Raw genomic sequence first — 13,085 nt, forward strand, 5'->3', positions numbered from 1 at the left:
TGACTCCTTTGTAGCTCCAGTAAATTTCAGAGTAGTATAAAAGACAGCACAATTTCAGTAGTGCTCTGAATGGGTCAACTTCCTCAGTCTACCACCACTTGCAAAATCTTCCATCACCACTAACAGAAAGAAATGAAATCTGCTTCCTAGTCCTTCAACAGTTAAATGTGCACTCTGCTTTTGATAATGAGACTGGAGAAGAAGCAGTGAGAGTTAAGTAACAAGGGTGTCACTCAGTTTTAGAGCATCCTGAAATAAAGTCACACTGTGACTCTTATACCAAAAATAAGATGAGATTAAAAATAGACCTGTAATATTGGTAGTCTGTTACAAAACAGTTTAACATTCAATACAAAAGCCACTTGGCAAATAAAATATGGCAACTGAAGAACAAATCCTGGAAAATAATGTTATTTTTATACTTTCTGCACTGAAACTTTATGCTGAAAGGTGTAACCAGAATCTTACCTAACTACAAAAAACGTTGCACATACCCTTCTCTTGAAGGCTCTAATTTAACAGGTGGTTTCAAAATACTTTCAAAGCATATGGAAATATCACCCTGTAAACCTAAGAACCTCTGCTCTTGACATGCTGTATCAATGAACTGAAAAGAGCAATAACATTTAAGGTGGCTGAATCCTCATTATGTAAAACAAGCTGCATTTTCCTGCTCTACCCCCTACAGTATTTCTATTTGTGGAACACAATAAGAATTGTGCTCTCTGCCTTACTTCCCTAAGATTTCAAATATCATTTCAGTTTAGAAACACACCTGCCCTGAGAGGTATTTTCAAACTGAAAAATCATGCATGATTAACAGTTTTTCTCACATCAAGGGCTCCTTCTTTCCTCCTGTATATTGCACCAGACATATTGAAAGGCTACGTATCCAAGATATATACAGTATGCTAGATAACACTGAAAACCTAAATTCAGAAGAAGGAAAAAAAAGCCAAACCAAAAAGTAACAAAATCAGCTTTTTGCTTAGGAACAGTATTTTCACACAGCTGTAGAACATTATTTGCAGGTTTGCTCTAATGAAACAAATTAACACAGCTTCCCAACCCTGCCTTCCTGCATTTACATTCCATGTATTATGCACCAAAAAAGCAATATACAAATAGAGATCCTTTCAGCCTGACTAGCCTGTCTGCAAAACCAGCAGATAATTTTCCATTGATTAAAACAGAGAATGGAAGAAAACAGACCAACCTTCACAATGTACGTCACACCAGGTCCCAGGATCTTCTCATTCGAGTGCAGCCATCCTCGAGAGGGTTTACTGACAAAGCTGCTACTTTGATTCCAATCTTCACCTCCCAGGTGCATTTCCTCTGACCGTGCCTTTTTCCCCATACTCATCTTGCTCACGTCCTGCTGAGAACACGAAGTGGCAGAGACAAGGTTACATGTGTTGTCTGAAGCCCCTGCTGCTGAACTAGAAGCACTCGAGCTTCCCTGCAACTTGGAGACAGCAAGCTCCTTTACTGCAGAGGAGAGGTTTTTGATACCCAAAAGGCTGCCTGTGCTAGAGAGTTTCAAGTGGGACACTTTATGGATGAGGCTACACAGGGTGGTGGGTCCATCTTCGTGGTCCTTGCGGAGAACCTCTGTTGAGACCAGGTACGAAGGTGAAGCTGAAGTCGTAGCAACTCCTGAGACCTTGCTGTTCATGGACAAATTGTGAATAAGATCATCAACTGATGTCACAGAATCATTCCTGAAGCGGTTATACTTGGTACGTTGAAGCATGCCCTTCTATCTGCTCTCCTGCATATGTTCTGGCAAATCTGATGCCAAGGCAGGAGATGCCTGCACTAGCATAGCACACGATTCATAACGACACGGATGGATAACAAGATTTTGGGGTGAAAAAAAATCAAAGAGTATAAGGAAAAACAAGCAGGAAAAGAAAAAAGTATATTTTTAAGCAATTTCTTTTGGTTCCCTGTGAAGGTTGGGTGAAGTAACAGTTTTCTGTGACTGAGATCCCAGTCCTGCTTAGAGCTGCCAACTCGCTCACAGCAAAAGCATGACTCACACAAATGAGAAGGACCCTTTTCAACAAAAGGCTGTGAACACTGCAAATCACTTCCTGTAGCCAAAAAAAAAAAAAAAAAAAAAAAAAGAGAGAGAGAAGGAAAAAAAAAAACCACATCCACCCACTTACAGCACACTAGCTACCAATCAATTCTCAAATTTCCTTTTCCTATCTTCTCAAACAGATATTTCCTTTCAACCTTTAATTCCTATCCCCTCCCACCACCCTTTTAGTACCAAAGGCAATTACCTTCAAAACTGAATTAATAGCCTTTATGAAACATCACACTTTATTCTTCTGTTAAAATTCTTCCACCTCTCACATTTGTGAATCTATAAAGAAATCACAATTAGATAGCAAATACTTGGATAATATTTACATACATATATCCCCTCTCTCCAGTGCCTGCAACAAAACACAGGCACCTTAAAGGTTTTCAGAATAGATGACAGAACTAAGGAATATAGACATTTTCTCCCACAAAAGCAGTCTAACAGTGCCTTTTTGTCAATGCTGTCCCTCACAGAAACTGTTATATCCCAATTTTGACAAAGAAATCCTTCTCCCCATTACTCCACAAGAACATTCTATTTTAATTCAGGAATTACATAAGTACCTATGTGTGAAGAAAAGCATTTTTCTGATGTCTGACAACAGGCTTAACAGATGTTTTTTCTTTCACCACTGATATTCACTCTGAAGAAAGACAGGAAGAAGATCTTCAATTCACTGGAATGTTTGGTTTAATTCTGAAAAACTCGAAAACCTGAAATAATATTAAAAAGTCCAGAGAGCAGCAAACTGACATCCTGCAGTGAAAAACAAAAAAAAATGGTCTTTATTTAGCACGTTAGTCAAAAACACTCGATCTGAGAAGTAGCAAAACATGCAGAAAGCAGGTATTTAATGTTTCCCACTTCTTTTTTTTTTTAAAGACAAAATATGTACAGCATTGTGACACACAATGCCCACCACAAGCCATATGGCTTTTTCCTATAAATCAATCTGCTTTGTAAAACATTTTTCGGATGTAGGAAAATACACTGCATTATAAAGAAATTCAGACCAGAAAAGTTGCATAGTGCAAAGCTATTTCTTAAATACATGACTAACTGCAGCACAACTTAAAGGAAAAAATCCTATGGAATTCCTTCCTCCTCCCATTGCTAAAGGCTGCAGTATACAAAGTGCAAATACAGTGAAACAGCCAGCTCAAATACAGGTATTTAATTAGTATATTCATGACATATTGAATTAAATCAGCACCTCTTATCCCAGCAGTGATGAATAATGGCAATGTCTTAGTCAATGTAAAAGCAGGTTTCTACTGATCTGCAGAACAGCCTTTCATCACCACACTGCAAACCTGCTACAGCATCCTCACAGCATGCATTCCTCTCTTCATTCTCCTAGCACAGCAACAGCAAGTATACACACCACAGACTATTTTTACGTGTCTCTACAGCCCAGAAAACCCTACTGCTCCCGAACGACTGTCTTCATTAGAAGCGGCTAGCGAGACTGCAAAATGTGAATGAGATTCTGAGCGTGTGAATGAAAGGGCTGGCTAGCATCCCCACATTTCTGTGAATGAAGCGAGGCCTCGCAGCCTCTGCCAGGCAATCCCTTGGGTGCTCACCAGCCCAGCCAATACCAGCCGGCGCTGATGACTCATTCAGCAAAGCCTTGCTAAATAGTGGAAGATCCCATTTCGAGCACAGGCGGCACCCTTTTTTTGCGGCAACGCCAGAAAATGAAGCCGGCGTCTGAGCCGACGGGAGCGGGTCGCAAAAGCCCCCCGTGGGAGACGGGATGTTCGCCAGAGAAATGCCCGGGGTGTCCACAGGGGTGGCAGGTGAGGAAAACCGCGGAGTCGGGTCTGGGTTTTCTCCCCGACTGTGTTCATTCAGCCAATTCATTTACATCCAGGACAGGAACATGAATGTGCACATTTCGTTTGATGTTTGATTGCTCCCTGCGTGCGCCCGCAGATTCACTGGTTTTGCAGGTTCGCCTTCACAGACCTCCGGTGAGAAATAGCCACAAACAAACAAACGAAAACAACAACAAAAAAAACCCCGCACAAACAAAACCCCAAACCGAACAAACAAACAAACAAAACATAAAAAACCCAGCCACGAAACAAAGCCAAAACCCTGCCTGAAAAAAAAAAAAAATTGCATGGACTTATTTACCCCTTTTTTACCCTGTTAGCACAGTAAATATTTAACGATGGTATGATCATCGGTCCACTGAAGGGGGGGGAGGGCAGAGGGAAAGCTAGAAGACAAAAGCTTCCCAGAGCACCAGCAAGAGGTCTGTTTTCTGACACTGTTTCGCTGGACACAGACATGCTACCAAGACATCCGCTGGATGTAGAGCTCCTCTGGAAACCTGATATTAGGCACTGCAGAGGACTAGAAGCCACTGCATTACCCAGTGCTTGAAATCCAGTGCTTATTTCAGTGTCTGGCTGGGGAACGGTCTCCTTTACAAATCCAGCCCTAAACTGGGAGAACTGAACATTTTAAAACCTTGCCTTTTACAGTTTCTGGGATTAGAAACAGTGCATAATTTTGCCCTACATAGGCAGCAGGTTCAAATCCAATTCTGGGATAATAAATGAAATAAGGAGACTGTGTAATAGGCATAAACTTCAATTAAAATTAGGATCTAGCTCATTCTAGCTATTGCCAAAGAATTTATAATGTCTTTGGCATTTCCAACACCATGCCTGTAGCTTGCACACTGACTATACCACACCTGCCTTCAACAAGCTGGTTGCTGCCCATATCACAGACAGCAAGACATTCAAACCACCATTTCTTCCTTATCTCTATTTGAAACCTATGTTAAGGCAGCTCATAAAGTGGATCCAAGTTGAAAATGAGCCTTTTTCTTTCCTTTTTTTGCAGGGCTATGAACCACCATGATTAACAAACAGCCGTGGAACTATGACTTCATTGCTGACCCAGTAATAAAATGGCAGGTGGAAATTCGATGTTAATAAATGCAAAGTAATATATAATCCTAGAAATACATACACAGTGGGGGTGGTGCACACTGCCTCTGACAAAGTACAGCATTTCTTATGAACTAGTGGTAATTTTGGCATCTCAGACTTCTTTTTCAACTTCTGTTGGTTTTCTTTTTCATTTCTGTTTTCTCATGGACACTCCTCTCATCCTGCTGCAGTCCTTGTTTCATGTCACTGTTCCTCCTTTTTTTCCTCCAAGCAGCACTCATGGTCATATCCATAGCCAACAACTTTTTCCTTCTGTACCTTCACTACCTTTGCAGACTGTATTTCAGAAGAAAGTAATTTGTATTAACAGCAAAGGGTAGGAAAAAAACCAGATGCTGGAGACAAAATTAGAGGGAGAAACTACATTTTGTTGAGTTTTAAAATGTTTTAAATTGCTGCAGTTGCAAACATAGGAGACATTGTCAATACACAAGCTAAACCAGGTAAAATGGTATGATCACCATAAAGAGGAAACACAGGGAGTACAACCACTGTGTTCCTCTAACTGTAGTAAGAAATTCTCCCGAATGCAAGAAAGGTGACTTTCAGTGACCCGTATTTAGAGAAATATTAATCACATAATCAGATTTGGCAAATATACCTCGTTCCAGTAACACACTGTGGTCAAACATGTACTCTCTATCCGAATAAGAACTGCTGAAGTTCTGCTGAAAGACTATTTGCATTTCCAGGGTGTCTGCCCAGTGGCAGTAAAACTGCTCGTGGACTAAACTAGATTTAAGAAAAACATGGAAGACAGTGTCCTTGGGAGGGGGGGGGGAATCCAAAGTGAATTTGGGTAGCTAAGTTAAAAGAAACAGTGAATCTGTCCAGAAACACAAACACAGATGTTGCTAAGAGTTTTAATACCATACAAAAAGCAGCCATAAGGCCATCATAGTTGACACCCCTCTTTACAACAAGCCCTAAACAATTACTGTTACTATGATGTAACATTAAGCCATCAGCAAACAGGATGCTATTCCTCACATTGTAGTATGATGGACACAAGTTTTTATGCTTGGGCTTTAGTAAACGTTCTTGCAGAATCTTTAATACTAACAAATGGTCAATTCCATTTAAAAAAAAAAAATGTTTCAATAGGACAAAGATTTCTAATATCCTGTATGGACATTCTTCTCTTGATTAGGTAATTCAGAAGGAAAAATACCAGCTTTCTTTGCACGGCCCAAGCTAGACATATACCAGAAATCTCTTACCCAGGTATTTATTAATCAGCCTAATCCAGCTTTCTTTGTGTGAGACAACCTCAGATGATCTAGGTAACAGGGGAGCAAGATGACATCAAGGCAAGCTGAAAAGAAGTATGATATAACTTTCTTAAGAAAAAAATATTTCTAAACAATTTGATTTCTTCTGTTTTTACATACTTAATATATCATATTCTGTATTCCTCTCTTTCTGTGATTTACCTGCATACAGAGCTCAGTTACATCTTACTGTGATTTCAAGGAAGGCTTATCATGTAGCTGACAGAAATAATGAGAAGCACTGAACTTCCCATCAGTGCCATGACTATCTACCTCTACCTCAAAATATTTTGCAGGAATAAAAACACGGACTGGCCTCACATCACTTTTTTTTTCATACTGGGTGTTTGAGTCAGACCTCAGCTTACTGTCCTAGGCAAGAAAACCACACGACCACCACCAAAAACCCCCAAAGGCCCGTGGGCAAAGGTTATGGTCCTCCCCTAGCAGAAAACAAACAAACAAACAAACAAACAAACAAACACATACAAAGGGGGAAAAAAAATCAAACAAGCTGAAAAAAAAAACCCCAACAAAACTATTTTAACAAATTCCAGTTAATTTATTTCAATTAAAAAAATGTGCTGTAAATTGCCCCCATCTCCCTTCTCTTTCACGGGCTCAGAGTTTTGCTGTTTCCGTGGCAACATTATTGCTAAGAGTGGGCTGCGCCAGGAAATGGGAGCATTATCTGCGGCTTTGCAAGTTATTTCTCTGGAAAACCACGTTGTTGGAAGTATTACTGTCCAAAATCAGCGATCGTTAATCGTTAATGAGCTACTTCAAACTTAAATTACACCAGTAGAACGTAAAATTTAAGGTCTGAAATGCACCAACACATTTCTGTGCAGATGCTCACGTTTTGAGCCAGAAGCTGACCCTAAACAAGGAGGATGTTTTTTTTCTGCTAGCTGAGAACACTGAAACAATTTTGTCGTAAGGCACATTCACCCAATGAAATATGACACGAAACATTTGGAAGAAAATGAAACTTGTAACTCCTTCTGCTCCATTAGTGGTTCCTGGGGGCCTACTGTTAAAAGTCAACACACTATAAAAGTTCAGAGAAAAGATGGATCTGAGATAATACCCAAATCTGAACATGACACTAAGCTTTTGCAAGGCAGGATCATGCAGGGAAGTGCATTAAAATCTGCAAACTGACACTAAACCAACTCTTGCAAACCCCTAAAATTTTATAGCAAATTATTTATTTCTCTAAGCCAGTCCCTGAAGTGAGAAAGAAAAGTAGCAGCAGTGTAAAAGGGATGTATTTTCTAAAAAATACACAATCCAAATACACAACCAAAAGCTCAGCCATGTCTGTTTCGCTGTCTACACCTGCTACAGACATCCTTTGTAACCAAAAAGCCTTTTTCAAACTAAACAGTTCTGTGTTTCCATGATTTTAACTCTTTCTCTCTGTCCCAAGCTGGCACTCTCTGCACCAGGGACCACACTCCAGCTGGAGCATCACCCTAGAGAGGGACTCTGCTTCCCAAAGAAATACATTCCAGTCATGTTTTCTTCTGTGTCCACAAACTGTGACATGCTCAACAAACTGTACTTCATTGTGAATGATGTAATTAGAGGCCCATAACATTCTCTCTGGTCCTATGATACATTCACACTGATGGAAATGATGCTGCTTCTGGGTATGTGTGCATTAATGTCAAAGTGCCTCCAGGTGTTTCTACTTTAAACAATCAGAAAAACTAGAGATTCAGACAAGAAAGTAAATAGCAACCTAGTTCAGTGACAAATTATGCAAGAACTTCTTTGCTGTCGTTCTTAGATTGGAAGCCAGTCATTTACTTACTTGTTAACCCAGCATCTTTTTGGTTCTCATTCATGAAATGCATTTAATAATTCAGTAGTTTTCTTTTCTACTTTGTAATAAGGTTTCTATTTTTGTTCTGCTGATTTTTTTAAAAGTTTTTTTTTGAGTACTTTATTTTTATTCTGTTCATATCTTCTTTTCTTAGGAATGTTTTGCAAAGTTGCTTTAAAAAAAACCCTCTGTATGAGCTCTGACTTCATGAGTTTCCTAATGATTTCAACAGGAGTCAAATTTCATTGCCAATTTCCAAATCCAAATGCAAGTCTGGGAATCTTAGCTGTGTCTGACTTTTTGTACAAGATTTCTTAGGTTGGCTGCCATTCACAAAGTAAGTTTATTTTTATGAAAAAGTAAATTGCTTCATTTATATTTTCCTTTATAAATCCGTGAAAAAATTATTTATTATTTATACAGTATAGATACAAATATGTGCTTTACCACCACATTTATACTCCAGCACTTACACTTTTATTAGGATAGCTAAATTCCGGCAAGAAGAGCAGCAATGAAAGGGATAATGCAAAAGGATAAAGCAGTGCACTTTGTTGTACATTTTGGCATCAGGCAGGGCAAACTGTACCTTGCCTGAGTAGGCAGAAGTCCATTAAAAAACCCAGACTTTCCCAAATCCATTAGTTCCCCCTCCCCTAATTAAAAGGTTATCATCAAAATTATAAGAACCAAAAAAAAACCAGGGAGTATGAATTACCATCTCTCTCTTATATTGCACATCAGGCCAAAATTCTGGCTTTATGTGTAGAGATTTGGTGGCAGCAGCAGAGCTGTTCAGACTGCTCCCTCCCTCCTGTCACTGACTGCATCACCTTTGCCATGTTGCCATAAGATGCATGCTGTGGCATCTGGCTGAAGAATAACACAGGAAAAATTGTCAGGGGTTTTTTTGGGTTTTGGGGTTTTTTTTCAACAAGATCAGTTTTAGACTCCAACGAAGAGGAAGAGGAAAAGAATTGCACAGGCCAGTAAGAGTGCCTAATACCCACTTGCATCAGCTTCACACTGAAACACAACCCATTAACTTGTGCTGCCAAACCACACGGGTTTTCTTGGCAAATAAGGAGTTACATGCAAACCCACCGTCGATTAGCTTTAGGGCTGAAATAATTCTAACCCATCTGCAGTAGTGTATAAGAGCACCTGTGGAGGGTTATCCACAGCAGCACTCACAGCACTCATTCCCAGTGAACTGAGAATGAGAACTACTTCTGTATTATTTGCACATATAGCTGGTATGAGTTTACCATGGTATCCCATTTACAGTTATGCTGCTTGTTATCTGACCAGAAGTGATGGTTCACTGCTTGCCACAGTCAAATGGAAGAGGCATCTGCAGACAAGTGTGTATGTGCAGTTGTGCAGGCATGCACACAGGCATGCATCTATTCAGGATGCATTCCTTTCTCGGTTGGGTTGCTTGTCTTCCTCGCATTTGAGTAACCCTTAGATGAAACACCAGGTACGGAAAGCAGGATTGCAAATCTGTGAAGGACGAGATAATGAGGCAGAGCTGGGTGGCAGGATTTAAATAGCTGCTTAAATGTTCACTTAACTGGACTGCAGTGTACAAAGTACACGGCTAGTAACGTGAGGAAAGGCAAGAAGTAAAATGGCTGCAGATGAGAAGACTGAGAAGCTGTTTTAAGCTCCATGAACTGAAGCAGAGCAGAAGGAAGGCAAGCATCCTTAACTCTGAAAGGCACTTCAAGACTAAAAAATGTTTAGAGTGGCAGAGAAATGGAGACAAAGGTGTGTTTACTGCTCTACTGTCATACAGGTCAACTTGTATATTTCCTTGCTGTAGCAAAAGCATACAGTGAACTTTCCCTAGGTACCCTCAGGCAGTGTGTTTTGTTTGCTCAAGCAGGGCAAGCCCCTGAGAAGCTTCAGTACGATTAACAGTGAGAAAGCATGAAAACTGTTGGTATTCTGAGGGTCAGCAGTTCTCCAAAGGACTTCAGGCACGTGACCTAGGGATTTCAGTAATAACAAAGCAAGGATGTCCAACAGAGAGGCTGGAGCAAAAACTTGGCGAGAGCTTGAACAGACAAGAAGAAACTGAAGCCCACTGGCTAAGCACAGGCAATTTATGGGTATGCAGGTCAGAGGAGCTATCTCAGAACGGGAGAAAATGATCAGCTACGAGTGTTTGTTGAGAAATTCATGCATCAACAGCCCAATTCCAGAACTGCCCAGTGCTAACCGTGGACTGGGTTACAACGAAGCACCGGTGCCAGGACGAAAAGGTGGAGGAGAAATGCCACTGGCAAAGACACTGACACCAGCTCACAGTTCCAGAAGGGAGAAAGGAAACAGGGACGTTGAAGCCACCATGTGGCCTGAGACAGTCTGTCAGAGCAATAAGTAAAGCAGAAGGAAAAATCCTACCAAGTGTGCTGAAAACAATCAGCCCTACTATCCGGTGGCAACAGTAGTGCTGTTATCCCAGGTAGTTCAACAAGCACATCTGAGAAACTGACAGAACACTGTCATTACATTCAAGGCGTTAGCATTGTACACATGTTGATTGTTTGCTGTTATTATTCACTTTGACCAGGTTATGAAAGAACAAGGATCCATACTGGTATGAAGTTATCTTGTGCCACTGAAGCAACCTGTTAACTGTCTTGTCTAACAGTTTTTACTGACCACCATGAACTGCAATTATCCTTAAACTAACGCTTTAATTTGATCAGCAGCACTTTATCTGTCTAAACTACCAAGACAGTGTCACAGCAGTGCTTTGTGCTACTAAAGCTGCTCTTCCACCCAAATGCAAGAAACTCTACCCATAGAAACACAACTTTGCACCTAACAGTGGGCAAATACTTTGCCTGCTTTTGCACAGCACCGGACTAACATATGCCTAATCAGAATATCTAAACTGGCAGAAATCTGTTGTTTAGCTACAAGCATTAGGATTGCCATGTGGCTGCAAAATTCTTAAGCGCAATTAAACTAAAAACTCAACAGTTAATGCAAAAACAATTCCACTGCAAAAATTTTGTACTGAAATATACATGTCTGTCTGCTGTGCAGTGACTCAAATAACACAAATGTTCACAGACATCATGACGAGAGTCAAATGAGAGAACAGGAAGATAACAGGAGGTTTCTGTATAGTGAAAAATGGGTATATGGTAATGTTCCTGGACTGAAACGCTTTCTTACCTTACCAATTCCATTTTAATTTTGGTTTTAATATTTTTTGGCCAAAACAACAGGGTTTCTAAGTAAAAGCAAAAAAAAGAAAATATTCTACTGGAAAAACATTTCCTACAGGCACAAAAAAAGCATAACCTATATTTAAGCACTCTATACTGCCTCCTTGTAGCCCTCTCTAGCACACTTTCATCATGTGTACACACACAGCCATTCCACACAATAAACTTTCACTCAGGCAAAACTAACACCTGCCCTCTGCTGTCCAAGATGCAAATGAAGCTGGAAGGAGCCCTTCATTTCTACAGAGCACAGTGAGTCTCACGAGAGCATCAATACCTACAGGCACCTGTATCTGCTTCCCAGCAAATCACACCTACAAGATAGAACAAGAAGAATGAAAAACAAGTCTCTGCAACATTATGTGTGCTGGATTTGGCTGGGGCAGAGTTCGTTCTGTCCACAGTAACTAGCATGGGGTTGTGTTTTTGATTTGTGCTGAACACAGGGTTGATAACACAGACATGTTTTTGTTATTGCTGAGCGGGGCTTACACAGAGCCAAAGCCTTTTCTGCTTCTCATACTGCCACGCTGGGGAGGGAAGCTGGGGGTGCATGGGAGGCTGGGAGGAGACACAGCCAGGACAGGTGACCCAAACTGTCCCAAGGAATATTCCAGACCAGGTGACATCCTGCTCAGTATATAAAGTGGGGGGGAAGAAGGAAGAAGGGAGGGACATTTGGAGTGATGGTGTTTGTCTTCCCCAGTAACTGTTACAGGTGATGGGGCCCTGCTCTCCTGGAGGTGGCTGAACACCACCCTGCCCATGGGGGGCCAGTGGATTCATTCCTTGTTTCGCTCTGCTTGTGTGCACAGATTTTGCTTCCCCTGTAAAACTGTCTTTATTTCAACCCACGAGTTTTCTACCTTTTGCCCTTCTGCCTCTCTCCCTGATCCCACCCCTGGTGGAGTGGGCAGGCGGGTGTGTGGGGCTTGGTTGCTGGCTGGGGTCAAACCACACCATGTTATGGCAGGAAGAAGTGACTGTGGGCCATTAGTAAGCAAGACCACGGTTTAAACCCTTTTAAGAGGGCAGCAATGTCCTGCCTGCCTGTCTCATCTGCTCAGCAGCACAGAGTACTGAGCAGCAATCCTATTTCAATCACTGCTTCAGCTTTTTGTTGTTATGAAAGAAAGCAGTCTATAAAATGTCACCAATAGATAAACAATCTTGCTTGGCCTCGGCGGGGAGGGTGGGAACCTTTGCAGGAGAAATGATCCTTCCATCACTTAAGGAAAAGAAGGGATGTGTATTGCCAGGAGAGGTGATGCAGAGTGAGCAGAAACATGTCACACGACCAGTATAGGGAGGATCACATGGTTCATCTTTCTTTAATTTTTAATTATGTCCACAAAAACCATCTTGTAGTTATGAAGCAGCAAATAGATCAAAAGGATAACTAAAAAAAAAAGAAAAAGGGCAAATTCTTTGTAACACAGATAAACAAAAACAAAGAGGCAGTTTTGAGTTTTCCCCTTTTATCACTTAATTTTTACCTCAAGATTAAAAAAAAAATAAAATTGAAACTTCCCAGTATAGCAGATGCACCTAATCTTATTAATAAATAAACAGTGGGTTGAACCAGCAGAATATTCATTTGGCAACACCAGAGATGCTACTGAACTTTACCAATGTGAAAACATTTTTTAAGAGCTGTTAAGTCCT

At 40.7% G+C, this 13,085-nt stretch overlaps 1 protein-coding gene across 15 annotated transcripts in view; it reads right to left on the reverse strand.

The window, feature by feature from the left end:
* Window positions 1-13,085, reverse strand: part of SHC3 (SHC adaptor protein 3) — a 94,346-nt gene that overhangs the window by 55,954 nt on the left and 25,307 nt on the right. For 3 of the 15 annotated variants that reach the window (XM_017821217.1, XM_017821213.1, XM_017821211.1), the window contains 3 exons: window positions 2,662-2,854; window positions 2,295-2,377; window positions 1,217-1,381 (listed from right to left, as the gene is read on the reverse strand). In XM_017821217.1, coding sequence (XP_017676706.1) covers window positions 1,217-1,366 — 150 coding nt within the window. In that variant the 5' untranslated portion in view covers window positions 1,367-1,381; window positions 2,295-2,377; window positions 2,662-2,854. Of the gene's footprint in view, window positions 1-1,216; window positions 2,091-2,294; window positions 2,378-2,661; window positions 2,855-3,311; window positions 3,637-4,481; window positions 4,535-5,089; window positions 5,166-13,085 lie in introns of those variants that run through there. The other 12 variants (XM_017821210.1, XM_017821209.1, XM_017821218.1 and 9 more) reach the window with 12 other exon arrangements.

Source organism: Lepidothrix coronata, unplaced genomic scaffold (assembly GCF_001604755.1).
Source record: "Lepidothrix coronata isolate B3197 unplaced genomic scaffold, Lepidothrix_coronata-1.0 Scaffold89, whole genome shotgun sequence".
NCBI lineage: Eukaryota > Metazoa > Chordata > Aves > Passeriformes > Pipridae > Lepidothrix > Lepidothrix coronata.